The 17,162-nt window shown below is 59.5% G+C and overlaps 1 protein-coding gene across 6 annotated transcripts in view; it reads right to left on the bottom strand.

Moving 5' to 3' along the window:
* Positions 1-11,356, bottom strand: part of CARD14 (caspase recruitment domain family member 14) — a 28,084-nt gene extending 16,728 nt beyond the window's left edge. For 2 of the 6 annotated variants that reach the window (XM_059147324.1, XM_059147321.1), the window contains exons 1-8: positions 10,985-11,354; positions 8,318-8,550; positions 6,628-6,768; positions 6,021-6,250; positions 4,703-4,840; positions 3,069-3,394; positions 1,027-1,200; positions 21-140 (exon numbers count right to left, since the gene is read on the bottom strand). In XM_059147324.1, the coding sequence (XP_059003307.1) occupies positions 21-140; positions 1,027-1,200; positions 3,069-3,394; positions 4,703-4,840; positions 6,021-6,231 (969 nt within the window). In that variant the 5' untranslated portion in view covers positions 6,232-6,250; positions 6,628-6,768; positions 8,318-8,550; positions 10,985-11,354. Of the gene's footprint in view, positions 1-20; positions 141-1,026; positions 1,201-3,068; positions 3,395-4,702; positions 4,841-6,020; positions 6,251-6,627; positions 6,769-7,166; positions 8,274-8,304; positions 8,551-10,984 lie in introns of those variants that run through there. The other 4 variants (XM_059147326.1, XM_059147322.1, XM_059147325.1 and 1 more) reach the window with 4 other exon arrangements.
* Positions 11,357-17,162: the final 5,806 nt, after the last annotated feature.

Genomic DNA, 17,162 nt, shown 5'->3' on the forward strand with positions numbered 1-17,162 from the left:
TGGCCGCCTGCCGGGGTCACCTGCTTGCGCTGCCTCTCGGCGGCCACGGCCCGCTCCCTCAGAGAGTGGATGCGATCCACCAGCTCCTGCTTGCTCTCCAGGGCCTCGTCCAGGTTCTGCTCCAGGATGTCCTTCTCCGCCTGGGACAAAGAGAGGTCAGCCCAGGGACCCCCAGCCTCCTGAAGGTCCTGCCCCTGGGAAGCGCCCTGTCTTTTTGCCCTGAGAATAGCCAGCAGGAAATTTCAGGGCCGGGCGCATGAATGGATTCAGGCTTATCCCCGCACACGAGGCAGGACAAGATGCAGCGTCAGCAATCCAAATGGGAAATGTGTGTTTTGCTTCTGTTTCTCTGGGCTGGGGACAGAAAGTAAACTGGAAGTCTCTAGGCAGGGGGGCCATCCCCCCCAGCTGGGCCGCGTCAGGCTGCTCTGTGCACAGAGTCACCAGCATGGTCTCCCACAGAGGACCAACCAGGGGACAGGCCATTCCCCCTCCAGCCTGCTTCTCAGGAAGGGGCTTAGGAACGGTGGCACCATCCAGGCCCCGTGACCAGCTGCCGAGGCCCACCCCGCACCCAGGGAGTGTCTGTTCGCTGGACGGAACAGCTCTATAAACAGACATTGTATTGATCAAAAGGAATCCACGAGGAGAGCCGGAAGTTTGCATAATCCCAAAAGTTGCTGTCACCCAGTTCTGTCACTTCCTTCCCCAGTGTGTGGGCGGGTGGCACGGGACAGACTCTTCTACAGGCACAACGGTGCCCCCCCCCACCCCCAGATCCCACCTAATTCCTTCCAGCATCTGGGCGGGGGGGGGGGGGGCGCATGGCTAGGCAGCCCCGTAGCTGTTCACCCTGCCCACGCTCGAGGCCAGACAGGCGCAGGAAGGGACATGTAGGGTGTCCCAGGATGGCCTCCGGGCCTCAGCCACCCCTCCAGGGACCACCTCTGGGAACCAACCACCCCATCCCCGGCCCCAGCCTGCGGGAACCCCCCGCCAGCTGCCAGGGAAAGGCGCGGGACCCACCAGGCTGAACGTCAGCGACCGGAGCTTCTCATTCTCCTCTTTCAGGCGGCTCAGCGCCTTGTCCCCGGGCTCCAGGTCCCCGTCCCCGGCCGTCTGCGGGGACCGCTCCCGCAATTCTCGCGCGTGGCAGGAAGACATCTTCTCGCGCTGCAGCTCCTGCTTGGTCAGGTAGAGCTGCCGGGAGGAGGCGGGGGAGGGCAGGGTCAGGGCTGGTTCTCCACCCGCCCGGGGGGGCCTGTCCGGCCCTCAGCCTCTGTCCTCGGGAGGACGCTTTTCATCCCTCAGGGGGCCCCTCCCCGGACTTCAAACTCCATGAAGGAGTTCTACCTGGTGAACAGTTCCAGCTCCTGCGGGGGAGAAAGGCATTTCTAGCCTTATTTTTCAGATGAGGTGAGCCGCGGAATCACGGGGCGTGGCCCCGGGAACAGAGGAAGGAGCCGGGAAATCAGCTTTCTGGAAATCAGCCCAGGAAATCCCTCTCTCGGAACTTCGAGTCCCAGCAGCCGGCGGGTGGTGAGTGACCAGGGAGCGAGCCCCGTCCCGCACGTTCCCTGACTACCCGCCTTCCCACATTCCGCTGAGCACGCAGTGTAAATGGACTCGGGACTCGTGAAAAGCGGGATGGGAGAAGAAAGAGGAAATCGAGTCAGATGGAGCAGAGATGCCTGGTCTACGCAGACGCACTTGCAATCCCGAGCAAATAGGCACCACCCCCGGCCCCGCGGGTGGTGTGTCCAGGGCTGTGGTCCCCTGGAAGCTACGTGGCCAGGGCCTGCGGGCCTCCACCTTGCCACCCTGCAGGATGGCGCCCCAAGAGAAACTCAGACCTGGAACCCAGGGCCTGGCCTCTTGCCCCCAGGAGGGTGTGGTGCCCCTGGCGGGGGGGAGGGGACTTTCCCGAAGAGACAAACCCAGAAAGTCTGGGTGTCAGGGTGGAGGCAGCACTCGCTCTGGGGTCAAGAGAAGGAAGAACCTTTCCACTCGGGCTTTTTCCCTCCCGACATCTCCATAGCAAAATTTCCATAAGCAACTGCACGGCTCCGGCTGTGGGCCATCTGCGTTAGAGCGCGTTAGACTCCATATACTAACTCACTCCTTGGGACCTGCACGGGGCTGGGGGCGAGGCTAAAACGGAAAATAAACCGAGCAAATGAACCTTATTTCAAACACTGGGGCCACAGCAATGGGAGGGAGAGGGAGGCGGAGGGACGGTGAGCCGCCAGCCAGAGCAGCTCGTGAACGACAAACCCTCAGCTCCTCTCCGCGGCTGTTTGATGCGGAGGTGTTTTCTGGGGCCTAGAGGATGGAGCAGGTGAGCGCTAGTGTGGGTGGGGGAATTCTCACTGTGGAAGAAGGGGCGCCAAGCATGGCACGGGGGAGGCAGGGACACACCCTGGGGACAGGCCGGAATTAGAGGTGGGTGTGACCTCACAGTTTCTTAGATACGCATGTGTCTATGGACATGCATCCTTGCCCGCGTAAGTCTGTATGCATATCTGTGCGTGTCTGTGCACGGGCATGTGTACATGCACGTTTCATGGCTCTGTCTGCTGGAAGGGCCAAGGAGCAAAGATACCCCAGGGGCAGGGAGCACCCCCAGGGCCCCGATCTTGGTCTCTGCAAGAATCCAGGGCCCTGGGACGCCTGGGTGGCTCAGTGGGTTAAGCCTCTGCCTTCGGCTCAGGTCATGATCTCAGGGTCCTGGGATGGAGCCCGGCATCAGGCTCTCTGCTCAGATAAATAAATAAATAAATAAATAATAAATAATAAACAAATAAACAGAATCCAGGGCCCTTCAGGGAAATGGCTGAGCCCAGAGCTGGGGCAGGGTCGGGACCAGACGATCCTGGGAACCCGCGATACCAGCAAGGGAGTCTGCGCTCAGAAAACGAGGGGCCGTGCCACAGGACACAGAGGACATTCAAGGGGCACCCCCCGGCCAAATCTGGGACCTCCTGGGGGGGGTTGGTGGGGGTGGATTAAAGGCTCCTCCTCCCGGCAGGGGTGGGGGCTGCAGGGGGGCGGGGAGAGGGACACCGCACCTCCTCCTGCAGGCTGCGGCAGCGTGTGGCGGCCAGCTCCTTCTCCCGCAGCGCGTTGCTGTAGTGCAGGGACAGACCAAGCATCTCATCCTTGAGCTTCAGCACCTCGTGGAAGTAGGCGCTGACCTCGCGCTTCATGCGGTCATGATCGGCCTCCATCTGGCCCAGGCTCTGGACGCGGGCCTCGGCCTGGCCCAGGTGCTCCTGGAGCTGCTGGCAACGCCGCAGCAGGGCCTCCTTCTGCCCCTTCTCCTGGCTCAGCTCCTCCTGCAGGCTGCTGATGGCCCCGGCCAGGCACTCGGTCAGCTTGGACGTCTCCATGAGCCCTGCGGACAAGGGGCTGGTGGGCCAGGGCACCTCCCTCTTCGGCCACCAGGAGCTTTGCTACCTCTGCCCAGACCCTCAAGCAGGAGCCCCCCGACCCTAATCTGTGGGTCTCCTTAGAAACTTCTGGGCTTGGGGCGCCTGGGTGGCTCAGTGGGTTAAGCCTCTGCCTTTAGCTCAGGTCATGGTCTCAGGGTCCTGGGATCGAGCCCCCCATCGGGCTCTCTGCTCAATGGGGAGCCTGCTTCCGCCTCTCTCTCTGCCTGCCTCTCTGCCTGCTTGTGATCTCTGTCAAATAAATAAATAAAATCTTAAAAAAAAAAAAAAAGAAAAAGAAACTTCTGGGCGCAACTTAGGTTATATAAATAGCATGACTGGTGACTGTGGAGCCAGGATTACCCCCTTGAGCCTCCCCAGGGGGCCCTGCTGTGTCGACCCAGCTCCCCCTCGTCAGCTAAGGTGTGCGTCTGCCGGACCTTCTCCAAGTCACCCTATGAGAGACATAACAAGAACAAGGGATAAAAACCCGTACAACAGAACTCCAGCGAACGTCACCACGGTCTACGATACCAAAGAGGCAGAAAGGTTTTCCCATCCAGTTTTGAGTGATGCTGGTCCTGCCCTTTGCACACCAGAGTCTTTCTATAGCTCCTGCACGGAAGCCTGAAATCACTCAGTGAACAGAAATGGCCGTGTTTCCCTTCAGGTCGGCTGGATCTCCGCTCTTCCGGCTGAGCGGAGGTGCGGAAGGCTGCCGGCCTCACTCCTCATCCCCTCCGGCAGGGCCCTCTCCCAGCAGGAGCCGCCCCCTCCACATAAGCACATGGCCGAGGCTAAGGCCATCTCGGGAGCGTGTCTAGGGAAAGGCTATACTCGCCCTCTCCCTGCATCGCCCAGGTACAGACTCTCTGCCCCAAGTGGAATTCCCGTCGCTACTGCATAAGTAGGGACGGATCTTTCCTTTTTAAGATTTTATTTATTTCATTAGAGAGAGAGCAGTGGGGAGAGGGAGAAGCAGACTCCTCACTGAGTGGGATCCTGATGCAGAAGTCGGTCCCAGGACCCTAAGACCATGACTTGAGCCGAAAGCAGATGCTTAAGCGACTGAGCCACCCGCGCACCCAAGATCTTTCCTTTTAGATCCAGAGGCCGTGGGTTCCTTCTGTCACCCGCACATGGTTCGTGGGGGTGTCCTCACCCCCGGAGTGCTGGGGGGTTAGCAGGAGAAGCAAGAGCATGCAGGCACTAGGACCCAGAGGCTCCAAAGAAGCCTGTGCCCAGGACCCCCAGCCCCAGGACCCAACCCTCACCACTGAAGTTGCTGAAGTCCCCCTTGGGCTGCAGTCCAGTGACCAGGGTGTAGATGTCCGGGTTGTGGAACTTCAGGCTTTCCAGGAAGGCAATGGCTCCGTTCTTCCCGCGCGTCTTCAGCAAATCCAACAAGTGCCCTTGGGTGAGAGAATGGTGTCAGGTCGTGAGTTCTGGGGGGGTTTCCCTTGGGATGCAGGATGCGGAGGGGGAGGAAATCCTCGCACATCGAGGGATCAGGAGGTGACAGCAGTTTTCCGGGATCCCTGGGGGCGGGTGCCCTCATTGCTCTTCTGGTTCCTTTAAGGGACGTGTCGGCAGCCAGTCCCCAGAAGGGCCAGGCTCATAGTCCTTGAGAAGCTACTATAACCCAAGTGCCACGAGTTGGCCATAAAAGAAGGAAAAAGGTGACCTTTGCTCTGAAGACCCCCCAGCCGTGTTAGTGGACATATGCAGACACTGTGCAAATCTCATGGGACGAAAGAAGCAGAGGACAATGCCCCAGGGCCCGAGTCCCAGCGAGCCCGCCTCCCGGATCTCATGGCTCTCAGACCAGCTTGGTGGCTTGGATTCCCTTCTCCTGGATCTGAGGTTCCTAAACATCAGGCAGAAACAGAATCATGTTCATAGCGACCACTGTACTGCCTGCTTCCTACGGCTGCGGCTTGGAGGTGAGTCTCTTATAAACGGTCTCATCCAGTCTCCCAAAGTTCTGACAGGGTGAGGCTATCAGCTTCCTTGGTTTTCAGGGAATGAACATAGCTAGTCAGACTCTCAGAATCGGCTCCGAAGACATCTAGAGTGGGTTGAATTGTGCCCCCCCCAACAAAGGAACCTCCACCTGGAACCTGCCAATGGCAGCTAATCTGGAAAAGGGTCTTTGCGGAAGAGATCGCCCTGGATTATCGGGATGGGGGGGTCCTGAGTCCACCGAGTCCAATAGCAAGGGCACCCATGAGACAGAAGAGGAGACACAGAGAAGACCATGTGAGGACAGAGGCAGACCCTGGAGGGATGTGGCCACAAGCTGAGGGCCAGCTCGGGCCACCAGGAAGGCACAGGCAGGGACATGCCCCTAGAGCCCACACCTGGATCCCAAACTATGAGCCAATATGTCTCCGCCGGTCTAAGCCACCCCTGGCTGGTCGCCTGTTACGGCAGCTCTGGGAAGGCATACAGAGTCCCCATGCCTGCAACGTGGGTCCTTAAAGTCCTGCACTCCCCGCCGGGCCCCAGGCTTCGTGGCACAGCCCGTGTGGAGCTGCCGTGGCGGGGAGGGGCCGAGGGGGCGGTGTGCGCCTGGGGGCGGAGGATCCTCACCGACTCGCATGACAGTGTTGGTGAACCTGGGGCCATGGAGCACCTCCTCCTCGTCCAGCTGGTCCAGCACCTTGGCCTGGCGCAAGTAGGGGGTAAGGCGGCTGGGGCAGATGCTGCGCACGATCTTGTGGCGGTGGCTCTCCAGCAGCTCCCACAGCGCGTCCTCGTCCAGCGCGGTCAGCGTGGACTCTGTCCGGCGCAACATCGCCATGGCCCCCAGGCCAGGAATGCTGGAAGGAGAGGGCGGCCATGGACGGCTGGACCCGGCGTCATGGCCTCCGGGCCCGCGGGGCCTTTCCAGTCCAACCCCTCACCCCAGGTCACGGGCGGGTGGGGAGGGTAGTGACCGGTCTGGAGAGGACAGTGATGCCGCCCTGGCCCTGGTGCCCAGTGACCGGGCCGGGGCGCTGATTAGCCCTCCCTCTTGCTGATTTCACATCAATTCCTCTCTCCAAAGAAGAACAAGAACTGATTTCTCTGGGCGTCAGGACACTGAATTTGCCTTTGAAGCCTGGGAAACTGCCCTTGGCCCTGGGGAGCTGATTTACAAGCTTGGTCCAGAACAAGCATTCTCAACGGGGGCGACAGAACCCCCCGAAACTCTTACCCTGACACGTACAAAGCTCAGCTGTGCACAAACACATTCGGCACACCTGTGACACGACGCTCTCACGGGAGCACGGCGAGGGAGGAAATGTCTAAGACAGCTCCTTAGGGCTGAGGACGGCAGAAGCTTCAGGGACACTGCCTGGAACAAACGTGGGGGTTTGGATGGTCCATCCTGTGCCCCCGGCAACCAGAGGAGGCTCCCACAGGCCATGGTGAGAGCGTGGGGGGAACAGGTGGGAAGCGGGCTGTGGGGAGGCGTGTGTGCACGGAAAGCCCACTGCTTTTGACGTGCCCCAGGACACCCGTCCCGAGATGCTCAGGGCATGTGCTAGGGAGTGACACTTGGCAAGAATGTACTAGAAAACAATTTAGAACAGAAACCAAGGACTCCCAGTAAGTAACACGGGCCGCCACCTCTCGGCTGGCAGGTCTCCGAAGGGGCTCGGCTGCAGTGGGCTTGGGCGGACTCTCTGGCTGGGGCCACAGGCTCTTGGTCTGTCTGGGTAGAGGTCATGGAGCAGCTCACCCTCCACGTACCTGACCAGCTGCTCTGGGGCGGGGCGTGTTGATGCAACTGACCTAAAATCCAAGACCTTCTGTTGGAAGCACCTGGGAGGGCAGCGCTCAGCCTCCCGCCCGGGGAGCTCACCCGGCGCCTCCAGCTTTGCGACGAGCCCCTGGCTAAGTCTCTCTCTTCCCTCCTGGCCCTGGCACAGGGTCATTAGAACATTTTCCATCCGAACAGCTCTGAAATGCTTTTAAATCCTGGGCTGGTTCGAGTGTATTTTTCTTGTTTTGTTTTTGTTTATTTTAAGACATCGACAGAGAGCCCAGCGCAGACCCTGAATCCGGGCTCGATCTCGCAATCTTGAGATCACGACCTGAGCTGAAATCAAGAGCAGGAGGCCTAACCCACCGAGCCACACAGACACCCCTTAGTTCAAGCTCTTTAAAAAAGTCCCACAAACAGACAACACATCTGTGTGCCCGTCATTCAGACTCAGCAGAAGGTTCCTCATTAAGGGAATGCGTCGTTAGAGTGGGCTCAGTCCTGCTAGCTGCAGCCTGGCCCTCGCCCTGTGCCCAGAGGGAGCTGCTGGGCCGTGTCCCACGTGTGGGTGTGTCTGCAAACAGACGCCCACTTTTACACGATTCCTTGTGCGAGGAGCAGCTGAACATAAATGGTGTCTTTCCTGTTGACTCTAACTTTCTATAAACAGTGTCACGCTGGGCACAGCTCTACACTCCACGTGTTCCCCCCTCCGAGGTTTAGTCGCTTACAGAATCTCCTCCTTTTTTAACTCATGCTGGATTCAATGATATGAACAAGCCACAGCTGACTTCTGCCGATGCCCCCGGGGCCAGCATTAGGCTGTTTCTACTTTTCCTCCAACCCCCTCGGTGCTGTGGTGAGGTCCTTGGACACAGATGGGGATGTTTCTCTTAGACCCCTGAATTCCTGGGATTTGGTTCTTTTCCTTTGGAATAACAAGCTGGAGCGGCTGGAGTCAAAAGCCTCTGGAAGAGGTCTGTCCCCTAAAAACGCCGGAAAGCCAGAGCAAACCAACCGGTGTAAATTCAGGGAAATGGGGAATGGTGGTGGGAAGACCTCATCTCCACGAACGCAGCCACCCCCCAATCCGTACGGGGAACCCAGGCTGCAGGAAGTGCTCACTGAAAACGCTCACTCTTGTGTTGCCAGCAGCTCCTCGTGGTGGGTTGGGATCTGGAGCCCCCTCCGTGGCCAGCTGTGGTGCCCCTCTGTGGCCAGCTGTGGCTCCGCCGCCGCCCGTTCCTTCCCCTGTGGCTGCAGAGCAGGACGGGGCCCGGCAGGAACAGCCGGCCAAAGCAGCACCAAGATGGGCTTCCTGCTCTCTCCAGCCCCGAGTTGCTCCAGAATTCAAAGTTCAGGCCCCAAAGACTAAGGCAAGGAGGAGGGAAAATAAATAAATAAGTAAGTAAGTAAGTAAGTAAGTAAGTAAGGCAAGTTCTGATCCAGGAAATCCCTTGACAGATCTTTGACCTCTGGTTTGCTCAGTAACTACAGACACCTCCTCAGGGCTTAGAAGCAGGTTCCTCGAAGGAACCGGGGGGTGAACCGTGGCATAGCTACCCACCACGTCGTGGGCCACCCGACTGCGACGGTTGCTCATACCTGAATCTATTAGAAGCCATAAATCGCACCCCTTAAATCGGCGCATTGTGTGGCACATGAATTATGTTTTAACAAAAGTTTTCTTTTTTTTTTTTTTTTTTTAAAGATTTTTATTTATTTATTTGACAGAGAGATCACAAGTAGGCAGAGAGGCAGGCAGAGAGAAAGAGAGGAGGAAGCAGGCTCCCTGCTGAGCAGAGAGCCCGATGCGGGACTCGATCCCAGGACCCTGAGATCATGACCCGAGCCGAAGGCAGTGGCTTAACCCACTGAGCCACCCAGGCGCCCCAAAAGTTTTCTTTTTTTAAAGAAAAGTTCCCTGAGCAGCTGGTAGCCACACCCTGCTCCCCTCTGCCCGCCCCTCCGCCCCGCCAGGATGCAGAGGACGGTGGGTGATGTGGAGGCCTCCTGGGGAGCTGGCCTGCTTTCTGTAGTCCAAGCTGGGCCTGCAGGTGTCCTGGCCATCTGGGGCCCCCAGCCAAGCTCCGCCCTCGCCCCCCGCCCTTGCCTCCTGGCCTCGGCCTTTCCAGCCCCCGCTCTCGCTCATTCCGGCGTCTGTGTACCCCCCCCCCCCCCCGTTGCCCTGCGCCCCAGGAGCCCTTCTCCACACGCGTGAAGGTGTCTTCGATGAAGACCAGTGACATCTGGCATGGGGACAGCGGTCTCCCACCGCGTCTGGCTCAGACTCTGGGTCCAATTCCACATATCAAATCAGTCCAGGTGGTAAAGTACCCAATGAAGCAAGACTCAGAATCTCTGCCCCAGCTCCTCCCGAAGTACGCCAGAATCGCAAATAAACACATAAATCATAAACAGCCACAAAATGAGGGAAGGTGGAAAAGTAAACACTTTCCGTCACTCTGAAAACCAGTAAATGAGCCCTGAGACCGATGGGCTGCTACGGGGCGGGGGGCGGGACCCAGCGACTCCCCCAGCCCCCATCACAGAACCGGGGGGAGGGTCTCGAGGACTTGCCCCACTAGCTGCTCATCTCGAGAGAAAGGAACCGCGGACGTCCGCAGGGCTGAAGAAAGCACCCAGAACGCCCTGGGACTTGCACTAGAGAAAGCTCAGCTGAGGCGGGGGCGGGGGGGGGGGGGACCGTGCTGGGGTGGGAAAACGCAGGAGCCCAGGCTGCTCTCCTCACTGCGTGGTGAGCCCCGGGTCCGTGGCGTTTCCGATCTGGCCCCCAGCTCGGCAGGACTCCCGTGGCAGGTCTGAGAACACCGGTCTTTTCATAGACTCCCGCCCCATCGTGGTGAACACACAGGTCAGCTCATGCTACCCACTGTCTCGCCGGGGCAGCTGAAGACAGGGGTCTCTTGGGGACTTTCTACACCCCAACCAACCAGGCCCGGGACCCCTGGCCACACTGGGGTCGGGCGTCCGTGGCAAAACCAAGCAGCAGCCGCTCCAGGCCGTTCTTCACGCACCGACGCAAAGAATGCGGCTTCTGGCGAAACCCAAAATGTTTTCTGGGGGTTTGCAACTTAGTCCCGATTTCAATAGGGGCTAGTCCTACCAGTGAAGGAAACTTACCCCAGCGATCTCTCAGCATCGTTTAAATTCTCAAACGTCTTTTCTAACCCTGCAGCCATTTCAGAGGGAACCCAAGGTCACAGGAGCCCTGAGCATCTGAGTCGGGGGTCCTCCTGCAGGACCTGCCCCTGCCTCCTCAGAGCTCAGGGCTCAGTCTTCCCTCGCCTGCAGCAGAGGGAAGGAGAAAGCACACACACGTGCGCTCGCAGGGCCCGGAATGGGAGGGGGTGAGTACGGGAGAGCTTAGAAAAATCAGCATAAACCCAGAAACATGACGGGTGAGATGCACGGCCACCAGGCGTCAGCTAAGTACGGCTCAGCCCAGCGCTCCCCTGGAGATGTCCGGCTGTGTCCTCACCCCACCAGTAGAGGCAGCTGCGCTTAGGAGAACCCTCCTGCCCCTTCTTTGACCGGAGAACCAGGCAGAGCTAAGAGCCCACATCAGAGCCTGCTTTCATCCATCACGCCCGTGCTGCCAAGCTAGACGGCACTCACTAGAACGTTCGAGTCCTTTGACCAAGCCAAAGGGGACAAACTGCTTCCTCTCTCACCCACAAAACAGGCACCTCCACCCCTTATGAGGCAGAAGACCCGCATTCCCCCGAGGATGGCTCTGGGACCCCATCCCGGCCGCCCTCGCGCCCTCGCCTGGTAGGCTGACCTGCTCTCCCGGGGACAGACTCCATGCCCTGGCCGTCCTTGTGGCGGAGAAGCGATGGCTGACCCGAGACTGAACGGGAGGCAGATGAGCAGGTCTGGCAGGTCCGTCCTTCCCGGCCCGGCCCACAGAGCCCTCGCCTTACACTGGGTCTCCGCGTATCCCTCAGGAGCCAATCCGTTCTCGCGGCATGGAGGACACGTGCAGAAGTCTGTTTTGCTTCTGTGAGAACCCTAGGAAACCTGGGGTGGCGGTGACCCAGAGGAGGATGGAGAATCTTGGGGCGCAGGGAATCTTCTCTCCTCCGGGAGCAGTCAGCCCAGCTTAGCGTAAACCCCTCAGAAAAATCCGGAAGGATCAGGATTCAGCTGGAGCTTTTATTTGGTTCTTACAACCCTTTGTGGCCAGTATCTAAGCTATTCCAATGGACCCACCCAAAGTCAACATCGATAGCCACTGTTTGGGGGAGGCGAAAGTCGTGGCTGCTCTGCGTTAGGATCATCCGGACTCTGGTCACTGCTCAGCACTGACACTGCTGTCCCCTGACCTCTGCCACACCCCCCACCCAAAGCCAATTCTTGGTGCTGCAGACAGAGGTATACCGTCCAAGGACAAGTCAGGGTATGTCATTCCGTCTGTCCTCACTGCGACCCACAGGGCCCTGCTTACCTCATACTTGGCTGCTCTCATACACTTACCTGCCTCGCACACAAGGGCTGCTTGAAAACTCCAGGCACACTCCAGCCCCAGGGCCTTTGCACTTATAGTTCCTTCTGCCTGAAACCCTCTTTCCTGTGCCTCCTTCTGGACTCCAGGCAAGAGGCATCTTCTCAGAGAGGCCTTTCCAGGCCATTCTACTTAAAATCACGGACTCACCCTGGCTCACCCTCCCCTTCACCCTGCTTCGTATGTGTCTGTCGGACTCATTGCTTTTTTTTTTTTTTAAGATTTTATTTATTTATTTGACAGAGAGATCAAAGTAGGCAGAGAGGCAGTCAGAGAGAGAGGGGGAAGCAGGCTCCCTGCCGAGCAGAGAGCCCGACGCGGGGCTCGATCCCAGGACCCTGAGATCATGACCTGAGCAGAAGGCAGAGGCTGTAACCCACTGAGACACCCAGGCGCCCCACATTGCTTCTTAATATATAATACGTTCCAGTTACTTGCTGGTTTCTTGCCTGCCTCCCCACCATGAGCCTCCAGACGATAAGAGAATGTGTACACGTTGGTTGGGTGCCTGTTCCCAACAGACACGGGCCGGTTCCCAAGGTCACACAGCCAGTTGATGGCAGAACAGCCACCAGCAAATCTCCTGCCTGGTGAGGAGAAGCACGAGGCTGAGGCAGCCTGGGGCCGAGCGGGGAGGGCGGGGGCAGCGGCCGGAGCACAGATCGGAGGTCAGACACGGACGCAGGCTCTCAGCCCAGAGTCGTGGCCCTGTTCTCATCTAAGGTGGGACATTTCAACTCCTAAGCCTTGTCTTTCTTTCCTCGGCGGTGGGGTTCATGGGGCGCCTGTAACCATCGGGGTGGGAAAGCATTTCTTACTGGGCCTGGTGCGTGGAAAGTTCTAGATAGTTCTAAAAAACTCAAAGAAATGCCATCATTCTAAGTCAGAGAGGAGGCCGGTGGCTCTGATGTAAGGAACAGCAGTACCAAGAGCTGCAGAACAGAGTTGAGGAAGCCTCCAGGTCCCAAAGAGGCGTGAGTGCAGGAGGAGAGCAAAAACCAGTTGTCACCACGGCATCGTCAGGGGGACCCCGACCGACCACGTTTCCATACATCCGAGTTCAAGAAAGCGGGGTTTCTGGTAACCTTAGCTTGGTTGAAAGAGTGACTCTGGGGGAACTAGGAGGAGTGGGGCTGGGGTGGGGGTGGGGTGTCCAGGCGGCATGGGGACAGCACCACCTGGTAACCACATCCCACAGCAGTGATCAGTGGACCCCGTGAGCTGCCTGGGGCCAGCCCCAGAGCACCTGAGGGTGATGCCTTCTCCATTAAACGGAGGGAGCTGGCGTGGGGGGCCTTTGGGCTTGCCTTGCGATCAGGATGCCGTCAGCAGGTGGAGAGACGGGGCTGGGCACACGAAGGGCCGGAGACCCGGAGCGCGGGCGGAGGGCGGCGGGCCCCGCTGCCTTGCAAGGGCAGGTTTTGGGTAGAGGCCGACACACCGTGAATGGGGACTGTGCCTTCGCTCTTCCGACGAATGCTGGGGGAGGATTCCAGAATTTCTAGGCAGGTTCTCAACCCCACGGTGGAGAAGATGGAGTGCGTGTCCCTGGGGCGGGGCTGGGTGTGGCTGTGAGCTTGGCTTCTGGGGCACGGACCGGACCGGTCGGTGTGGACCCCACCCCATCTCCGGCCCGCGCCAATGCAGAGTGGGCTGAGGAGGCAGGAAGCAGCCATGCCCACAGGAGCAGGTCGAACCAGTCATTCTCTTACTTTCCACACTCGGACGCGCAAACACCTGCCTGCCCCAGCCTCACGGGCCCATCTAGGCGTCTCGGATCAAACCCGGCTGAATTGGGCGAAATTCACACAGCCAACGTCAGCATTTTCTTTTCTATTTATTTGTGTTTTTGAGTAGGCTTCATGCCCCGTGTGGGGCCTCAACTCACAACCTGGAGCTCAAGAGCCGCACGCTCTACCAAGCCAGCCAGGCGCCCCTAAAATTAACCATTTGAACGTGCGCCCTTCACAGTGCTGTGCAAACTTCTAATCAGCACGTTTTTGCCACCCCAAAAAGAAGCCCTAGGCAGGCCCACCGAGCAGCTCCTACCCCATTCCCGGGAGCCACTCATCTACTTCTTGTCTGTGGATCTGCCTCTTCCGGACATCTCGTAGAACCGGGCATGCGTGACCTGTGTCCGGCTCCTTTCGCTCAGCAAGTGGCCGAATGACGCCCCCTGTTGTGCGGACAGACCACATCGTCTTTGCCCACTCATCCCTCCAAGGTCACGGGGCTGTCCCCGCCTCCCGGCGATCGCGAGTCCTGCGGCTGCCACTGTGTGCACCTGCACTCCTGGGTCTACTCATCTCTCGGCGTCGCCCCCCAGCTCCCCCCCACTGCTGTCCTGTGGCCCTCCCGTCTCACCCTGCGGCCCCTCAGACGCTTGCAAAGACACCCAGGAGTCCGTCTTAGTCCTAGCGAGCCGTGACAGCCCGTCTATCTGCACATCCCACCTCGGGCCAGCCCTGTGACCTCTTGCCTCAGCCAGGTCAACTCTCTAAACTGCTTATATGAGCACGATCCTCTCTTCTCAAAGAAAAACCACCCTGAAGCGGCTCCCGCGACCGGCCAAATGCATTTAAACTCCCAAGCTGTGACATCTTTATGATCTGGCCGGGCTCACCGCTTCCCCCACCCCCACTCCTGCCCAGGTTCACGATGCCACAACCACCTCGGCTGTCTGTCGACGCACCAATCCCCTGCCCGTCCGGGAGTCATCACACTCACGGTCCCTTCTTCCTGGAAGACTCCGCCCTGGGGTGCTGCCCTGGCCACCTCCTTCAGTAACTTGCAGGGCACCGTCCTCCAGTCACTCTGTAAATCAGCAACCCACGGACTCTCTTCCACTTTGCTTTTTTTCCGTTTTGCATCATGCGGTTATAAAACCTGCAATTATCTCATTGGTCTGCAAGTTTTGCCCTCCTACGGAACACAAGCTGTGTGAGGCAGCGCCATCTGTCCTGTCCGCCGCCCCTTCCAGCACCTGGAACGTGCCTATGCCTGAGAGATGGTCTTGTACTTCTTCCGCCCAAATGCTGGATGCCAGCAGTGTGTAGTTTCGGGTCCAGCCAGTGGGTTCTGGAGCTTAGCAAGCTGCTGCCCTGACTAGGTGGGGCTAGAGAGGTCCATACGTACAAAGAACCTGTGTTTACCCTCTAATACCTGGTGATGGGCAGGGACCTCTGGCAGGAAGTCCAGCTCTGGGAACAGTCCCTCAGATTCAGGGCATCAGCTCCTGTGGTGATGATTCACGGGAGCCCAGCCCAGCAGCTTGCACCCAAACCTCCCACCCTGGACAAGACCAGCCACTTTGTCTCCACCCGGAGTCCAACCCAGATACAGAGAAAAGTTGGCGGTCTCCCGTGGGGTAGCCCACAGTTCTGTTCCCCCCATTGCTCGGAGATGAACTTGGGGATCTCCCAGACAGCAGGACCCATCCCGCTTCCTCCTGCCCTCCTGCTCCACACGTCCAGGCACACCTACTACATGCTGGATAGTGATGGGGGAAAAAGCAGTCAGGGCCCTGCCCTCCCCGAGATTAGTCTCATCAGGTAATAAGGCAACCACCTTCCCCCAAACATAAATGGGGTGGGAAGGGAGTGCAGGAGGCACAGGCGCCAACAGAATTGAGGGGGGTCCCCTGTGGTGACCAAAAGCCCCGGGATGGGGAGCCCAGGGGTAACAAGCCTCTAAATCCATCTTTTAGGTTAGGGGACTCAGAGCGGGGCCATTTCTAGTCTGCACCTTCTAGCTGGAATTGGAATTGAGGTTTCTGGAGACATTACTGGGGACGTTGGAGCAGTGGGCTGGTTACGACCCCCAAGCAGGCTGTCAATTCCCGCACTGCAGGCAGATAGATGCTCAGGCATCTACCATGGAGACAGGGCGCAAGTATTTTTTTTTTTAAAGATTTTATTTATGTATTTGACAGACCAAGATCACAAGTAGGCAGAGAGGCAGGCAGAGAGAGAGAGAGGGAGGAAGCAGGCTCCCGGCTGAGCAGAGTCCGATGCGGGGCTCGATCCCAGGACCCTGGGATCATGACCTAAGCCCAAGGCGAGGCTTAACCCACTGAGCCACCCAGGAGCCCCAGGGCGCAAGTACTTTACCGGGCCGGAAACAAAAGTCTGTTCTCAATACACAACTGACTAGATTATACTTCTCTCCGGTGGTAAAGCAAAACCTGCTCCCGACCTACGGACTCTGCAGTGCATTGCACAGGTTTTGTGGAAACTGGTGCAGGACCGGGGCAGGGGGACACCTCTCCTTAGAGGGACTCTCCCGGCGGCCATCGCCAGGGGCCACCCGTCCCCATCGACTGAACCCCATATCCAGCCCCAAGCTCCCTAGGGTGGATGTACCCTCTTTATCCTCCCAGAGGCCTCGCGGTCGGGCGGTCGGTCACCAAGGGGGACCTGCCCGCTAGATTTGGGTGCAGCCCCTGCGTGTCCTGCACCACACTTCACACACTGTATTTTGGGGGGAGAGTGTCATCCCACCGGATTACAGTGACCTCAGGGACAAAGACCAAGTCAGCCTTGCTCCCCGCTGTTCCGGGCGAGCCCCGGTCAGGAGACACTGCACGGACGACCGCGCCCCTATCCCCAAAGCTCCCGTCCCTGCCTGGGCTCTGGCCCTACATTGTCAGAAAGTCCCTGGCCCCAAACCAAAGGAAGAGGCTTTTCCCAGCTGTGCTCCAACGCAGGCGCACGGACCTGGGCAGGAAAACGGCGCGGAGGCTGGAGGCCAAAGCCGAGTCCAGGGGATGCGGCTAAGATGGGAAACCCCGCCACAGCGCAAGGCAGCCGTCCTCGCCGCACTCGGTGGGAACGCAAGGATCTTCCCTCTCCTCGCTGACTCCACGTCGGTCACCTTCCGTCGGCGCGCGCCCCGGCTCCGGGCAGGGGACAGCGGGACCCGCACAGCGGACCCGGAGCGGTGTTGGGGGCAACAGCCGAGCGCCGTGCACCTCGGCACGCACGGTCCGCGGAAGCCCTCGCGTCTGCGGAACCCACGTGCGCTTGGCCACGCGGCCGGGCGCCCTCGCAGAGGCGCGGGGAACCCTCGGAATCACAACGCACGCGTCCGGGAGAGGAGGTCGGCCTCAGGAACGCGGACGATCTCCCCAACGCCGGCGTCACGGGCGCCTCGGCCGGGTCCGCGCCGCGCGGACAGACCCCGCCCGCGGGCCGGAGCGCGGGGAGGAGCCGCCCCGTCCACTCGCCCGCTCGCTGCCGACGCTGCCCCCGCCCGGGTCCCCCCTCCGGCCTCGCGGCGGAGACGGCCGCCCTCGGCACGACACTAACCTCCGCAGCCGGGGAGCGCGCCCACACCCCGAGAGGCCGCGGGGCAAACACGCCCGGGCGCGCGGGCCCAGCCGTCGGGACGAGGCGAGGGGACCAGCGCCCCGCTCCGTCTCCAGCCCAGCCCGCCGCCAGCCGCTCGCAGGGACGTC

Source organism: Mustela lutreola, chromosome 15 (assembly GCF_030435805.1).
Source record: "Mustela lutreola isolate mMusLut2 chromosome 15, mMusLut2.pri, whole genome shotgun sequence".
Taxonomy (NCBI): domain Eukaryota; kingdom Metazoa; phylum Chordata; class Mammalia; order Carnivora; family Mustelidae; genus Mustela; species Mustela lutreola.